At 38.1% G+C, this 17,772-nt stretch overlaps 1 protein-coding gene across 2 annotated transcripts in view; it reads right to left on the minus strand.

Annotated features, from left to right (window-relative positions):
* Window positions 1-17,772, minus strand: part of katna1 (katanin p60 (ATPase containing) subunit A 1) — a 35,939-nt gene that overhangs the window by 9,986 nt on the left and 8,181 nt on the right. For both annotated transcript variants that reach the window (XM_039747577.1, XM_039747576.1), the window contains exons 2-6: window positions 10,389-10,559; window positions 6,833-6,969; window positions 4,427-4,592; window positions 2,935-3,056; window positions 882-987 (exon numbers count right to left, since the gene is read on the minus strand). In XM_039747577.1, the coding sequence (XP_039603511.1) occupies window positions 882-987; window positions 2,935-3,056; window positions 4,427-4,592; window positions 6,833-6,969; window positions 10,389-10,550 (693 nt within the window). In that variant the 5' untranslated portion in view covers window positions 10,551-10,559. The remainder of the gene's footprint in view (window positions 1-881; window positions 988-2,934; window positions 3,057-4,426; window positions 4,593-6,832; window positions 6,970-10,388; window positions 10,560-17,772) is intronic.

The raw sequence follows: 17,772 nt of genomic DNA on the forward strand, positions 1-17,772 counted from the left end.
TTGGATAATGTGAATGCTGCCATTTTTGCGCAAGTATTGGTTATTCGGTGGTGAAAGGGTGAAAGAGAGATAATCAATTACAGACGATATAATTATTGGGCCAGAATGGAGAAGGCCATGATGAACAATTTAACTAGGATATTGGGGTTCAGCCTCCTCTTTCTTTGAAAGATGCCCAGGGATCTTTTGTGACCACACAGAGTCAGGACCTGTTTTAGGTCTCATCTGAAGGACAGCACCAAGTTGTACAGCCCAGTGTCCTTGTCACTGCACTCAGTTATTGGGATCTATGCACAAACCACAGGGTTAGTACCCCCTGCTGACCTTACCAACACCCCTTTAAAGCGGCCATGCAAGTACTGGCTGGGCACAAACATGCTTAGTAGATTTTATGTACAGAAGTGCAGGTAGCATGGCTGCTGGTGAAAGTCTAAGTAAGTAAATGTAATCTCCCAGCTATTAATACATCCATCAATCTTTTTAACCCACATTTTTAGTAAAGGGTCACAGAGAGCCCAAATCAGCTCCAGTAAAATTGGATACAAGCCAGGAATAAATTGGGTGGTGCCAGTTCACTTCAGTAGACACTTGTATCTCTATCCTTTCTTTTTTTGGCAGAATGAAAATAATCTATTGTTTCCTTTTGTAATATGTATGGCGAATCAACTTTACATTAACTCCAAATCAAACTCAATGACCCAAATTACGAGTACCTAATTGATACAGAATGCCCATCTTTAAGACGTAAAAGGAAACCAGAGACCCCAGGGAAAAACCACACAAACTCTACAGAGAAAACAATGCTGAGGAAATTCCTGCAACATTACATACTTTCTTCTAATGCAGCTAAAAAAAAGAAGAATAAGATAATTCCTACTTACTTTCCATGGTCTCCTAATTCCTTTAAAGAATTCTGGCATCCACATTGGTAAAACTACTGCTTCCTTAAGTAGTTTTTTGGCCTCTTCCAAATCTGCTATGTCATCCCTATGAAAATGAAAAAAAGGATTCAGAAATTTGGCCATCATCTTAGATTTTATATGACACAAGGTTTAAAGTGGCAGCAGTTCTTCATTACCGAGGCTCTTCCTTAGCATTCCATTGCTTTACTTTAGTTACAACAATTTATCCTGCAGTGTAATCATTTATTTACCCTTTTCTAGAGTAAAATATTCACAAGTTGACCAGTGGTCTTCTAGGCAAACATTCATCTGTTTTCACATCCTAATTATTTAAGATCACACAAAATCTATTGCGACAGCATTGCACACAAGTAGAGAACCAATCCAGTATGGTTCGCATCAGTTGGTGCATGCACACACATACTCACACTCACTTGTACTGAATCAAATTTACAGTTGCTAATTTACCTAATACACACCTTTGGGATATACAAGGAACACAATTTTAATACAATGTAAATGGTTACAGTGTACAATAAGCAGTGGTGAAGTTAATAACATTACACAATCACAATGGAACTGTGGTTGTTACTAATGAAAGTCAGTTTACGAGTGGCTTCTTCCCCAAAACAGGAATGGTTTAACAGGTGGAGGCCACTGACATTTTTCCCTCTTCATCTTTTCTGACCTTTTTCACTAGTTTTTGCATTTGGCTACAGTCAGTGTCACTACTGGGAGCATGAGGCGATACCTGGACCCTACAGAGGTTGCACAGGTAGTCCAACTTTTCCAGGATGGCACATCAATACATGCCATTGCCAGAATGGTTGCTGTGTCTCCCAGCACAGTCTCCAGGGCATGTAGTAGATTCCAGGAGACCGGCAGTAACTCTAGTAGAGCTGGACAGGGCCGTAGAAGGTCCTGAACCCATCAGCAGGACCAGTATTTGCTCATTTGGGCAGGGAGGAACACGATGAGTACTGCATGAGCCCTACAAAAATGACATCCAGCAGCCCACTGGTGTGAATGTCTCTGACCAAACAATCAGAAAGAGACTTCATGAGGGCCCAACGTCCTCTAGTAGGCCCTGTGCTCACTGCCCGGCATTGTGGAGCTTGATTGGCATTTGCCATAGGATACCAGAATTGGCAGGTCTACCACTGGCACTCTGTGCTTTTCAAAGATGAGAGCAGGTTCACCCTGAGCACATGGGACAGACGTGAAAGGGTCTGGAGAAGCCGTGGAGAATTTTATGCTGCCTGTTAACATCATTCAGCATGACCAGTTTGGTGGTGGATCAATGATGGTCTGGGAAGGCATATCCATGGAGGGATGCACAGACCTCTACAAGCTAGACAACGGCACCTTAACAGCCATTAGGTATTGGAATGAAATCGATGGACCCATTGTCAGGCCCTATGCTGGTCCAGTGGTTCTTGGGTTCCTCCTGGTGCACGACAATGCCTGGTCTCATGTGCCGAGTGTATGCAGGCAGTTCCTGGAGGATGAAGGAATTGATACCATTGACTGGCTCCGACGCTCGTCTGCCCTAAATCCAATAGAACACCTCTGGGACATTATGTATCGGTCCATTCGACTCCACCAGGTTGCACTAAAGACTGTCCAGGAGCTCAGTGATGCCCTGCTCCAGATCTGGGAGGAGATCCCCCAGGAAACCATCTGTCGTCTCATTAGGAGCATGTGGGGGTCATACAAACTACCGAGTACGAACTTGAAATTTCAGCAAAATTAACTAGCCTGCTGCATCATTTTTTCACTTTGATTTTCAGGGAGTCTTTGAATTCAGCCCTCTGTTGATTGATAATTTTAATTTCCATCAAATGATGTGGCATCTTTTCGTTCCTAACATATTACCCAATCCATATCAGTATAGATATCCAGCATGATTTTTTCCACCTTGAGATCTGATGTGTTTTAAAAAGTGTTCCTTTAATTTTTTTGAGCATTTTATTTAAGAGAGAAGAAAAAGAACACAAACATGGTTTCAGTATGAAAATTTTTGGCTACTAACCATTTCACATTGGGGTTTTGTGATATAATATCTCTTTCCAGTGCTTCCACTAAATATTTATCATAACCTGTCCCATCAAATTTTTTAACTTCAGTCTCTGAAACATCAGCAGAGGGTTTGATCTGCAAAAAACAAGTATGATTACTTGAACTACTAGGCATAACCCATTTTTGGAAAACAGTTATTTATTAGTGATACTTTTTAATAAGACAGGAAAAAAACTCCATTGTATGTTTATTTATACATACACAGGTTCAGATACTTTGGAATAGATAGAGATAGACATACATACACACATACATAGTACTTTGGTTGAGATACAGCGGTTTGAATGCATTCATTCAAATATATACATTGGCTCAGATCCATCCAGTCAGTCAGAGATAGATATATGCACCTCTTATTTCACAATCTTTGTGGTTTTTTTTTTTAGCGGTCCTTGATTCCAAAACACTTCTTTACTTTTATTATTTAAAAACACTCTCAACGATACCCGCTGTCTCGCTTACTCAGGCTTGTTGCGCCCACCTCACTTGCTCCCACTTGACCCTCCTACTACAGATTCTGCTCAAAACCCAAATTATCAGAAAGCCGTGATTGCAGCTACAGTACATCCCATATTTTTTTCACCTCATGAAACGTTTATCATGAACAATTTGCGAGTTTGAATGTGTGTCTGGTTTTGTCAGTTTTATTATAAAGTGAGTTTAATCATCAGTTATTTGTGAAGCAGGAATATTCTGATCATTTTGACCCCTGATCACCATTCAGAAGAAATAGCGCCACTCCAGCATTTTTATCCTTAAACAGGACTGTCCTTCCAGCAAACGAGACTCTTATCCTTCCTGATGTAGATCGCCCTTCATTGAAATGGTGCCAATACAGAATACCAGAAATCATCTTGCAGGTTTTGGTTAATGTTAAACTAATGTTTCATGGGGTGAAAAAAAAAAAAAAGGGACATACGGCAGCTATGATCAATGCGTTCTAATAACTCGGCTTTTGAGAAGAATCTATAGTAGGGAGAAAATGAGCAAGAGAGAGGTGGGTGGCAAAAGTCAGGGAGAGGAGGCAAGAAGATGGGATACAGTGCTTTGGAATCAAGGACGCCTACCAAAATGACTTGCAAAATAAAGTGCCCGATAGGTGTATGCTTCTTATACAAAGTATGTACAATGACGACAACAATGCTGAAGCAAAACAGAGATGCTAAACAGGTGGCCGTGCTGGGCATGCCCATAAATCCCAACCTTTCTATTCAAACATCTGAACCGACCCTATATGTCCAAATGAATTTATTTAAATCGACCTATTAAATCACTATATTCATCTAAACCAACGTATATATCTAAACAGATGTATTCTAATGAATGTATATATTCAAACCAATCTGAACTGATAGATCATATACTGTATATCTGAACAAATCTTTTTTCCTGAACGCCCAACCCCATAATAAATTTATATACAGTATAACACACACTAGCAATACCTTATCTTTAGCCTTCTCTCTTCTAACAGGCCTTCCTTTATCACTATTGCCACCTCGTGGAGAGGGTCGATGTTGATTTTTTGGTGCTGCACTTAATCGATTATTATGATGAGGTTTACCTTCATTATAAGGGACAGGCTGTCTTCTAACAGGACAGGGAGAGTGTCTTGAATTAAAATTAAGAAAAAAAAATTTAATACTGTTCATTCAGCATTGTGTTTAGTAGTATAGCTCTTGTATTTTAACTCTTTATATTCTACCACTTAAGACATATGGGTTTTAAGGAAATTTAAAAATTCTCTAAAACAATAGAACAAACATTTTTCAAAAATTAAACTTTAAATGCGGACTAATTAAAACAAATACAGTACTAATCAAAATTAACTGAAAAAAAAATCAATTCACAGATTAGTAATTTATTAATTAAATTAGTTTAGAATTCAGAGGTTATTTCACATGAATAAATACATATGAAACTAATAACTAAAGTCCTACATGGCAAATAATGAAATGAAAGTATTTAGATTAAAACCACAATATTTTAGAAGTCATAAAATTAATAACAGTCAAACAGATCCAGAAAGCTAATATATTGTTGTAAACCTATCTGGAACATATTCCTAAAGTGCAACTTTATAATCATTTTCTTGCCTCTTTGTACAACTGTAAATTGTGCATTTCAGTCATTTAAAGAGTTTATAATAGCTGGAGTGCATTTGAGAAAATGGTCCAACAATACCACAAAAACACACCACTAGTATAATGAAATCTACACAAGACTACTACAAAAAAAAAAAAAAAAGTCATTACATAACCACAACAGAATAATATGTTTAAAATGATATTACTGCCACTATGTCTCTTCAGTAAGGGGTAATTCAAACTTCTGGCCATGATTTTTAACAGCAATTATTACATTAATAAATGCATTTCTTTTTTTAAGCAGACACTTCATAAGTTACATTAGAAAACACTTTTCACCCTATAGAAATTCCCAAAGTTTATAAAGCTTTTATACATTTGTACAACACGAACATGGATTGCAGTAATAAATTAGGAAATTTATCACATAGCACAACTGAATGCAAGGTCAGTCCCTAATTTTGCATATTTAGATTTATACTAATGGGCAAAAAAAAAAAAAAAAAAAAATCAATCTTAAAACCCTATTACTTCACCCCAAATATGTTTAATACATTGATTCAAGGACCATCTTGTAAGAGGTTAAACTCTGACATTTAACTGAGCATAAACAAAACACTTTATATTAATATAGTCAGTAGACTCCTTTCACTGTGCTGTTAAGCTCATCAAACACAAACCATTAATATTTACATAATAAACTAATAAACATCAATAAGGCACAAAATACTAAAAACTCAATCTCTCTTTTTTTAAAAGAGGCAGAAATGGTACACTGTATCAAACCTATAGCTGAAGATACCCAGATTTGGCCAAAATTATTAAATACAACTTGCATATTGTCTTAGTGTTTGGAAAAACAGTTTCCTTTCAATTCCCCAAAAAATTCTGATTTGATGCGACTTATTACTCTACAGGATCGTTTCTCAACTTTTGGGTCACCAGCTCAAGTAACGAAAAAAAAAAAAACATTTCAGCAGCTAAGTAGCTCATGAATCTCACCCAGGTGTGCCCTGCATATAGTAAAATGTATGTGCAACACTGCACTAGTTATACCAAGGTGGAAAACTCCCTGTGCTTGTCAATATTAACTTCCAGTTGTTGCTACACCAAGGAAAACCAATCCCAACCACACCCACCCTTTTTCAGTTGCATAGTGCATTTCTGAACTTCTTGCTCTACACCTACCCTTTCCGTCATTTACCACCAAGAGCAGTTTAAAATAACACTCAAAGTTTTCACTGTACAAATATGTGCATTGCCAAATTCAAAAAAGACTGACTTATTAGTAATGACATAAGGAATAAGAGGATGTGATGGAGAAAGACATTTTTATCAGACATGTCAGAAAAAGGATAATGAGTGATCTAACAAAATGGACTTCAGACTATTAACTGTCTTTCACCAAATCCATGGCTACAAAATTAGTACAAACATAGCATGTCCGAGCTTGAATTTCATTTGTGACTGAAGAAAAGTTTGCTGCAACTTGACAACAAATGGGTTGGTGGAGGGGTGCGGTTTGCTGGGGTACAAACAATTTTTGATTTAGTTAGGACCAGTAAGAGACTGGTATGACCAAGTCAAAGGGGAGATCAAACTACACAACTGATATCATGGGAGTTGAGAGGATAAAACTGAAGGAGATATCAGAAAGCCTAAACAAACTCAAAATCAATTCAATTACTTCAATCTGTTGGACAGCTAAAGAAAATAGTTAATTTCACTTCAATGAAAATAGTATTGTGTCTGAATGATATGTACCTGCGTTCAACCTGAACTGGCCAAATATCTTCATCTTTGCTTGCAGGTTTAGATGGAGCGCCCTCTAAATTAAAACTTTCAAGAGTTGCCATAATTTCTTTAACATGCTTGTTTTCTTCACCAATCTCTTGCCAAACCTGTCAAAATATTAACTTGCTGTTAATTTATATAGAACATAATTAATGCATACAGTACCAAAGATACAGAAATATATGCCCAAATGGTATACATAAATCATCAGATTTGCTTGTAAATAAACATTTGCTCATATCTATTACATACACAAGCTGAAGAAGCTATATAAACACAGAATCTCTTACAAAGACACCAGTTCCTTGAACACCATTTTAAGTTTCCAATCACATAAGACAGTTTAAACCTTTACATTAAAGAATAAGTCAGTTTTTAAATCACTCCAGTCAGAAAGAATTTGGAGATTATAAATTGTGAAGTTAGGTAGTTCTCCACTAGGAACGGTGAATCCAGACTCAGACTCAACATATGAGCTACATCCCACAGGATCAATTCAAGTCTGATTTATGCTTAATTTACAATACTTCACATGCACGTAATCCAATGTAATCAAAACGAAAGTGAAGAGAAATGAACCATCAATTGCAATGGATCATCTCACACAGCCTGTAGTGCCTGCAACTACAGTAGAAACCCTATTTACAATTTAAAAAAAAAAAAAAAGCGTTCAAGGAAGTTAATTTAAATGCAGGAAACCTGACAACTATTTGTTAGAAAAGTTTATTTATATATATTTATTTTCAATACAGAAATGATTGTGGTACTAATGATATATTTTGAATGTGTCCTGAATTTTTTCATCTTCATTTGCAAAATTATTCTTATTGTTTCAGCCTGCTATTCCTTTTTATGAATGCTATCAGGTCTGGACTGATGGTACACACACATTACTGTATGCATTTTGCAACCCAGCCACAGGGGATGCACAAACCAGTGTGTTTTTGTGCCAGTCCCAAGCCTGGATAAATGGGGAGGGTTACGTCAGGAAGGGCATCCGGTGTAAAATTTTGCCAAATCAAAATATGTGGACAACAATGCAAAATTTCCATACCGGATCAGTTGAGCCCCGGGTTAACAATGACCAACACCAGTACTGTTAGTCAACAGGGTACTGGCAGAAATTGGGCTACTGTTCACCGAAGAAGGAGAAGGGAGAAGTGTCTGGAGTCAGGAGGAAGGTAAATCGAGTGGAACCGAGGGTAGGAACTTTGAATGTTGGCAGTATATAACAGGTAAGGGGAGAGAGTTAGCCAATATGATGGAGAGAAGGAAGGTTGATATATTGTGTGTGCAAGAGACTAAATGGAAGGGGAGTAAGGCCAGGTGGATTGGAGATGGATTCAAATTGTTCCATCATGGTGTGGATAGGAGGAGAAATCGAGTAGGGGTTATTCTGAAGGAACTTATGGAGAGAGAGAGAGAGAGAGAGAGAGAGAGAGAGAGAGAGAAAGAGATTGGATGATGTGGAGATAGTGAATCAGGATGTGCAACGGATTACCAAGGAGGTAAGGACAACAATGAACAGGATGAAGAATGGAAAAGCTGTTGGTCCAGATGATATACCTGATATACCTGGGAGAGATGGCAGTGGAGTTTTTAACCAGATTGTTTAATGGAATCTTGGAAAGTGAGAGGATGCCGGAGGACTGGAGAAGTAGTATACTGGTGCCGATATTTAAGAATAAGGGGGATGTGCAGGAATGTAGTAACTACAGGGGGATAAAATTGATGAGCCACAGCATGAAGTTATGGTAAAGAGTAGTGGAAGCTAGGTTAAGAAGTGAGGTGATGATTAGTGAGCAGCAGTATGGTTTCATGCAAAGAAAGAGCACCACGGATGCGATGTTTGCTCTGAGGGTGTTGATGGAGAAGTATAGAGAAGGCTAGAAGGAGTTGCATTGCGTCTTTGTGGACCTGGAGAAAGCATATGACAGGGTGCCTCAAGAGGAGTTGTGGTATTGTATGAGGAAGTCGGGAGTGGCAGAGAAGTATGGACGAGTTGTACAGGATACGTATGAGTGAAGTGCGACTGTGGTGAGGTCTGTGGTAGGAGTGGCGGATGCATTCAACGTGGAGGTGGGATTATATTAGGGATCGGCTCAGAGCCCTTTCTTATTTGCAATGGTGATGGACAGGTTGACAGAAGAGATTAGACAGGAGTCCCCGTGGACTATGATGTTTGCTTATGACATTGTGATCTATAGCGATAGTAGGAAGCTGGTTGAGGAGACCCTGGAGAGGTGGAGATATGCTCTAGAGAGGAAAGGAATGAAGGTCAGTAGGAACAAGACGGAATACATGTGTGTAAATGAGAGGGAGGTCTGTAGAATGGCGAGGATGCAAAGAGTAGAGTTGGCGAAGGTGGAGGAGTTGAAATACTTAGGATCAACAGTACAGAGTAATAGGGATTGTGGAAGAGAGGAAAAAAAAAAAAAAAAGAGTTCAGGCAGGTTGGAATGGGTGGAGAAGAGTGTCAGGAGTGATTTGTGGCAGATGGATATCAGCAAGTGAAAGGGAAGGTCTACAGGACGGTAGGGAGACCAGCTATGTTATATAGGTTGGAGACGGTGGCACTGACCAGAAAGCAGGAGACAGAGCTGGAGGTAGCAGAGTTAAAGATGCTAAGATTTGCACTGGGTGTGACGAGGATGGATAGGATTAGAAACAAGTACATTAGAGGGTCGGCTCAAGTTGGACGGTTGGGAGACGAGATTGCGTTGGTTTGGACATGTGCAGAGGAAAGATGCTGGGTATATTGGGAGAAGAATGCCAAGGATAGAACTGCCAGGGAAGACAAAAAGAGGAAGGTCGAAGAGAAAGTTTATAGATGTGGTGTGAGAGGACATGCAGGTGATGGGTGTAACAGAACAGGAAGAACATGAAGAAGGATGAGGAGGAGAAGGAGAAGAAGATGATGTATGCATTATGCAAAGATTTCACTTTGTTGTACATTTGCACAAAACAGCACACCATTTGCATACAGTACAGTCTGACAAATCTGAGGCAAGTCTGGCCATTTATTTTTTTTTTTCCAATGTTGGTTATGTTATTACTTAAATGAAAGAGTAGCAAGGGTGCATTTTTATAGTATCAAATAGGGGGCACTTTTGAAGTGCATTAGTGTTTTAGGTTGCCACTACAAGAAACACTAAGTTCTACTTGAATGCTTTTTCACACTATATACCAGAGCATAATTCTGGTTTCTTTCACAGTCCTAACCATTTTTTTTTAGTTAAATAAGCAATACAAACCTTGTATTTGATATTGACATATGTGTACTTGTGTCATCATCATCTGGAAGTAGACTCAAATCTAGCACTTTAGAGGGTACATAGACACATACATACAATTTACTGGTTTTGCCAACTATGTAATTACTACAAACACTGGAAAAAAGAATCAAAAAGTGAGTATCATGATTTAGATTCAAATGTAATTACAAGATAAATATAATTGTCCCACTCCCAATATTATTTAGCAAAATAATGTATTTTTATCAACACCATATTGTACAATTCATTACCTGTTGCCATTTTTGCTGTAATGTGGTATCTCTCACAGATAAAAAGTACTTCTTCATTTGATCCAGGACACCTTGATAATAAACTAGGGCAGAACTATAATTTCCAAGTAAAGCATATTCTCTGGCCAGTTTCACATTTTCATTGATTTCCAGGAGACTCATCTTGCAGATCTAAGGAGAAAATGAGCATCTTTAGTGTTCTAGTACTTTAACATTTTAAAATACAATGCATTTAAAAGTCTAATATTACCTTTTTAATAAGGCATCGAAAGCACAAAATAAAAAGAATGAACAAGACTTTATAGAAGCAAGAACTCAAATGTTTCAGAATTTCAGCATAATATGAGCAATGACTCAAGAATTTAACAATTGGTTGGTATCTATAAGAACTGCACCATAAAATATGTATTTGCTTTTCTCTGCACAAAGAGAACAAATAATGAAATAGTGAATTTTTTTGCAACATTCATCACATAGCTAACAGGTATAATTATAAAATGTATGCAAAATTATAATGTAAAAGAAGAGATCTTAGTATTACTATAGTCATTAGGCCTTTTGTAAAACCAATAAGTATGAGCGCTGAGCATAACATTGAGGGATTCAGTGCAGTCCAACAGTTCCAGAGGGAATTTGTCATCCATTCAAAATACATCACTCCATCTTCACTTTTGCTTATCTGAAGTCAGGATCGTTCAAGATGAAAAAAATAAATCTTAGAGAGAGCATTTGTCTTTCACAAACGTTATCTTTGTACAAGTGTAACAGTGTCCATAAGTGCAGAAGGAACTGTGACAGGGCCAGCCTGAAGTCACATACACAGAAGAATGGTACTGGAGTTTAGAAGTGATCTCCTCTTGTAAACAAACCTTCTCTGTAACCATGGAGCTCAAAACGTACAGCCAGTAGGTCATGTTAAACACTGCAATGGAACTGAACAAAATCCTGAGCTTTAGAGAAAGTACTTAACCGGTAGAAAATTAAAAAAGGGTAACAAATGTCATTTTTTGTTTATTGGGGGTTGTAAAACAGAGCCACATTGAAAAAAATATGCATAGCAACATTTCAACTTATCAGAATACCACTAACGGCATACTGCATGATAATGTGCAGTAAATACACTGGACTTCAAATGAATGCTAAACAGAGAAAGTGGATGAAAATTAGGAATGCTGCTCAGAGGTTGATGCACTTGCTGCTTCCTGAGCAGCTCTTTTCTCCACCCTAGCGGCCTGCTGCTTCTCTTCTTTCGTCGGCATCTTTTCGTTAAAAGTGATTAAGTTAGTTTTTGTGTTGCAATTACTTAGTACGTTTTGTTTAATTTTTCAATTAAGTCTTCAAGCTTCCTCAAGAATGATTACCGAAGGTGGTAGGGAATGAGAATGGCGCCCATATGCATGCCGCCCTGCTGCGTGCTGCCGAAAGTTCATTTTAAAATAAAATAAAGAGTAATAAAAATCACCCTCCCATGTCACGTAGTATGTGTACCAAGTTTCAAGTCAATAGGTGAAACAGTTTGTGAGCTACAGGTGATTTAAAATCCTGCACAGACAAACGAACAGCCAAAGTAGCGTATTATATAAGAAAATTTAAAGCAACCTTAGACTCCCTAACAGCAGGAGAAAAAAAAAAAAAACAGACATTAAAAAGTGTATAGGCTTAGTTTCCTTCGTTTTTATTAAAAAAAAAAAAAAAAAAGTAATGATTTCATCAATATAAAATGTTTCATATACAGTAAGTTAGTTGTACCTAATGGACCAATTTCCTAAAGTCAAAGATACATTAGACCTCTTACAGTGAACAATCACTTGTCACTGAAACTTGTGTTAAAAAACATTTTGCTAAAATGTATAATTAAAAAAAAAAAATTACTAAAATTCGAATCCAATGTTAATAGATTTGGATTTAATTCAGACATTTATAATAACCCTTCAGCAACAAAAACAGTGAAAACAGAAGATGGCCTGACAGCAGTGATGCAGGAGAAGTGGCACACGTCACTGGACACATGGAACTAAAGTATTACAATGGCCACATATGGGCTCTCCATGTTAATGTGAAGATAAACTTAAGAGTCCTGTCTAATGATCAAGAAATGGTGGGACTAAACAGGAACTTAGTCTGAAGAAGTGTCAAGTTAGAGAAAAAGAGAGAGGTACTAACAAGTGAAGAGGAGCCAAACAGGAACAACTCTGATGTTATTTAGTACAGGGGTGTTCAAAAAGATCTTGGGTGGGGTAAAAGTTTTCATTCAAGCAACTTTAAAATCAGTAACCAATTACTGCGGCTAATAAAATGTAAATATTTTGCTGATGTACTTTTTTTTTTAAAACATTCAGAATGCTTTTTTATCTTTAACCAACTACAAAAGCAATGTAAATGTAAACCAAGCCAAAACATAAGCCAACTCGATTTCTTTTGCATCCGTGTGTTCATAATAATATCAATTTCAATCAAATCTTTGCAAAGAACAAAGCAAAGATGTGAGAAATACTTATCTGTTCTTATCCAGCACACATTTGGAAGATGCTCATAGAAAAAAACAAAAGTAACAATTGTAGAAATGCACTTTGTTCAAACAACCCACAGAGTTAAATGTTTCATTATCAGGAAGAATTGGATTGTATTTACTGTGTATACTCACATACAAGTTGGGTCCTGAAATCCCAAAAAATAAATCATAAAATCAGACCTCAACTTACACACCCGTTCAAAAATGCAACACTTAATTTTTTTTTTTTTTTTTTTATCTTCTTGCCTCAAATCTTGTATCAGTTTCTCAGATGCATTAAATTTTGTTGTAGCAGCACAGTTACCAATTTCTTCCGCTATTTCAACATTTCATTTAAAACCAGCTTTATATTTTCTTCTCATCAAACGCTCCATCGTAGATAAGGGATGCTCTTATGATAACGATGTACGAGGATGGGAGATACAAAAAACACAAATCAGTGCAAACATTGCTTCGGAATAGTTTAGAGAGAGAGAGAGAGAGAGAGAGAGAGAGAGAGAGAGAGAGAGAGAGAGAGAGAGAGAGAGAGAGAGAGAGATTCGGAGCATTGCTGCATCCACATAGGGGGAAAAAAAAGAAAAAAAAAAAAAAAGGGGCAGCGTGCTCTGTGGTTGCTCTCTCAGGAGGGTGTTAGCATATCATAATCCCTTGGACCAATAGCAATTTCTTGCAGCTGCTGTCCCTGATATAAAACGAGTCACTGACAGTGTACTGCTTCTTAATTTCCACAAATATACTTCAAAAAGACATCCAATCAGTCCACAGGTTCTAGTACTGTGGAAGCTCCAAACTTGAGATCAGTTACAGAGCCCCAAACCACACATTCAGGCTCTGGGGATATGGTAGTATTTCCAGTATCACCCTAGAAACTGGATAATCATGTTCAGTTTCTCCCATTATATATAATGGTATAGGATCTGAACCAATGACAATTTTTCCTGAGGTATGAATAATGAAGTGCAGCACCTTTCATGAAATCATACCTAGAAAAAGTGAATCATGAATGGGAGCAATGCATATTTCCCAGTGCAGTCTTGTTTCCAATAGAAATATTCACAAAAATATCTCCTATATCGGTCATCTTTTCAGATTCTGCATTATAAGCAAACCTTTTTGATTTCAGAGCACACTTTACCTGGAAGGAGCTTACAGGTTTCCTCTGACATTGCTATACACTCAGCCTCATTATCAACCACAGTTTGTACCTCAACTCCCTAAAGAATTATAAAAACACCAGGGGCCTCATGTATAAACGGTGTGTACGCACAAAAATGTTACATACGAACGTTTCCACGATCCGATCGCGATGTATAAAACCTAAACTAGGCGTAAAGCCACGCACATTTCAATGGTAGCTCATACCATGGGGTATGCAAGTTCTGCGCTCGGTTTTGCAGACTGGCAGCACCCAGTGTCAAAGCAGTGCTACTGTTCCTGTGTGGTTCCCCTTTCTTTTTTAGATCCACATCCCTGACGTGGCTTTATCATATACACTGAAGCCAACTGCATATTGTTTATTAGTTTAAGGCATCTGATTGTAATTAACCTGTAACAATATAATTGTTCACAAAATAGCCAAAGTATTCCAAATACTATAGCTGCTTTAGCGTTGTTACTGTCACTGTACCTTTTTTTTCTTCTTTCAGCTGCTCCCGTTAGGGGTTGCCACAGCGGACCATCTTTTTCCATATTACTCTCACTGCACCACTTAGAGTATTTATATCACTGTATCTGAGTGGGGAATCAAAGCTCAGCAGCTGATTGGAAAGAGAATTATCAGGATACAGCATCAAGCATACGCTGCCTCAGCCATGCTGCCTATTGAACTGCTCTCATACAGCAAGCGCTTCAAAGCCTTTCCTCACGGTTCAGAAACAATTTCATCCCAAGAACTATAAACACACTCAATCAGTCCATCAAGTGCTCCTTGTAGAACGCTTTGTACTTATAAGTACAATTACCTCACTGTAAACTTGCGATAGTTGTAATATTGCACAACCTGAGCTACTTTATAAAAGCGTGTATTTACATATGATGACGATATTTTTAAGATGAAATGCGGCAAAATATGTTTATTATACAGATAAAACTAACTTTATTTAAATAATCTATATTGTTAACATGCGAAGACACTGTGTCTCATTGCTAACGCTCCGTTCACGGATTGTACTGCCTCACGCTGTATTCTTGCTGTGGCTGGCGCGACACTGGAAGGATAGATGGATAGAATAATTAAACATGTACTACTAAGATATTTCAATGTTCCAGAAAAGTTTTGAAGAATCAGTGTTCTAAGCTTACAGATGGCTTAACATCTATTAGAGCTGATTGTGTGGCAATTGGGTATTTGGAGAAAGAAAAGGAAGGACAGGAATTGGAACGTTAGTACTTTGAAAGAGACAGTACTGCTGCAAAAAATTATTTCATCGAAGGTCGTGCATGGCAAAGCAAGCAGCTTGCGTGAGGCAGGAACAATCACTGCGCCACCGTATTCCCATGTTTAATAACATGCTTTAACTCCTATCATCATGAAAATAAAATACTGAGATGTATACGTGATATCAATTATTCAGAGAACTGTGATATTATAAATGTAACAGATTCTGTGCCCTGTCGGAGGAAGAGAAAGCCTGGAAGCACGTAGCGATTTCCACACAAAGCACAAAGATCAAATATAAAACAAAGCATTTAACATGCCATTTTAGTTACAATGGGATTTGAGAAACTAGTAAATTAAACGATTTTAAGGTGAAGTTTATGATGTTCTACTTTAATGACAAACTACTTGATTAAAGTGGAAATTTCAAGATTAAAGTTGACATTTCGGGCTTTTTTCCCCTCTGTGTGCCTATTTTTTTTTTTCTCTGTACCCTAATAAGCTTTCATATGACACTCAGACGGTGGACTACGACTTGCCATTTCACGGCAACTTTGATATCTGTCATCTTTTTTTTTATTTTGGGCACTGTGTGACTTTGTAAACTTGAGCTTTTGAGTTTCTCCCACATTCTGTGTCACTCGATTAACTTCTTTTTGTTGTTTATACCACTTTTTAAACCAACAAATAGTATGTTTTTCCTTGCCTCCACTTGGTATTCGCTGAAATTCTAATTTTCCCCTGTGCTTTTGCCATTGTCTTTTCACAGAAGGTGGAGCTTAAGGGCTATTTATACTGATTTGCATATTCAAAGAGTCGCAATTCTGGGAGGAGTTGGGGCGGGTCAGCAGGCGTGTGCGTTACTTTTCACACTGACCTGGATTTACAGAGCGGAAGAACATGGAAGTGGGCATTCACACAGATGTATGCATTTCCGCTTTTATGCTTATGCCATGTTATAGTGTGAATTCTACGTATGGCGTTACGCATGAGGCCCCAGGTCCTCTGCTCCCAGCTTTACCTACATGCAGAATTTTTGATTATAAGTCTCCCTTATCCTCACTGAAGAATATTCCTTGTGACACTAAGCCTGCAAGAGCAGTTTGGTTCATGGTGTAGCTGGAGTGGAACTAGGGGACCTTGAACAGTGTCTATGAAAGTAACCATCTTCACAACAGTAACACTGGATCTTATTTTCTCTGGGCAAGCTCGGGTACTGAACCATACGTCAACTTCCAGATGAAACTGTCCAATGGATTTCCCTATCTTTGTAAACTTCAAAAAGCACTTTTCCCTGGTAGTTCCTAGTACTCAGTGTCAATTCTATATAGGAGGGAGAAGGAATGTGGCCCAGCATCACATGAAGCTTTATCCACCTTTCCCCCCACCAACGGCATTCGGAACTGGCCTTCGGTATCAGAAATAGAGATCTCCATCCTTCAAACACTAAAACTCGCCTCAACTTCTACCAAGTTAGAGTCTTGGTCAGCACAAGAACTCTATCAGGTCTTCCCTGTAGGATCAATTTCACAGCCCAGTGTAGCTCCAAAATTGTATTCATATGACTCAGCTAAACTTTGCGCTTCATTCCAAAGAAGCTGGCTCTTGATTCACAAGTTTGTAGGCCACTTTTTGATTGTGAAGATCCTTGAGGAAAGAATCAGCTGCCAGCTCTAATTCTAATTCAACATCTGGAAAAGCAAGTGCAATGAGTTGACACACTTAGTCAGCAAATTCCACTATCATTTCCTAATACTAATACATTTCTCCATGCTTCCTACAAGCTGTGATTAGGAGTTTTTTCTGGCCAAAGAGGAAAGTAAATCGTATTTTTTTCAAACATGTTCTGGCAAAGAACACACATCTGATAGCCATTCCCTCAGGCACTCATGTAACTTATTCACATGGCAAAACCTATTGCAATTGAAATTGTATGCTTGAATTTCAAAAAGCACAATAAGACTCCCAAGTCTCTCTTTCCATCATAAATAATCTGATTTGGCTTTCAGACCCTCTGTAGTCAAGCACATAGGAAATGTTACTGCTGAGAATCATCCTATCCCTAACTGCTTTTGTTTTAATGATCGAAGGCCAGCTCTTGCAAGCATATCTGGATCCCTGTGACGAGGTTGTGCTTCAGGTGCTCTGAGGTGGCTCTAATATTACCTGCCCCTGCTCACCTTTCAAAATCTGTCAACTCAGCAGCAAACAACTGTTCTAATGGAGTGTGTTGCCTGGAACATTGTCCATAATATGACATAAATGGTCCTGTTCTATGCATTACATCAGTCTTACAAAATATTACAGGGAGGTTAGACTCAGTTTTGTTAAGAATACTGCCGGTATACCTCACTGGGCTGGCTTGCGTTCCATGAGTCAAGCTGCTAAGGCTGGTTTCAAGCCACTTTGATAAAGGCATCATCACTACATTTCCATCTGGAACCAAATGGGGGGGGATCAGCGAGGTCTGATGCCGTTTCTTGCTCTAAGTCCAC

Source organism: Polypterus senegalus, chromosome 3 (genome assembly GCF_016835505.1).
Source record: "Polypterus senegalus isolate Bchr_013 chromosome 3, ASM1683550v1, whole genome shotgun sequence".
In the NCBI taxonomy this organism is placed as follows: Eukaryota; Metazoa; Chordata; class Cladistia; order Polypteriformes; family Polypteridae; genus Polypterus; species Polypterus senegalus.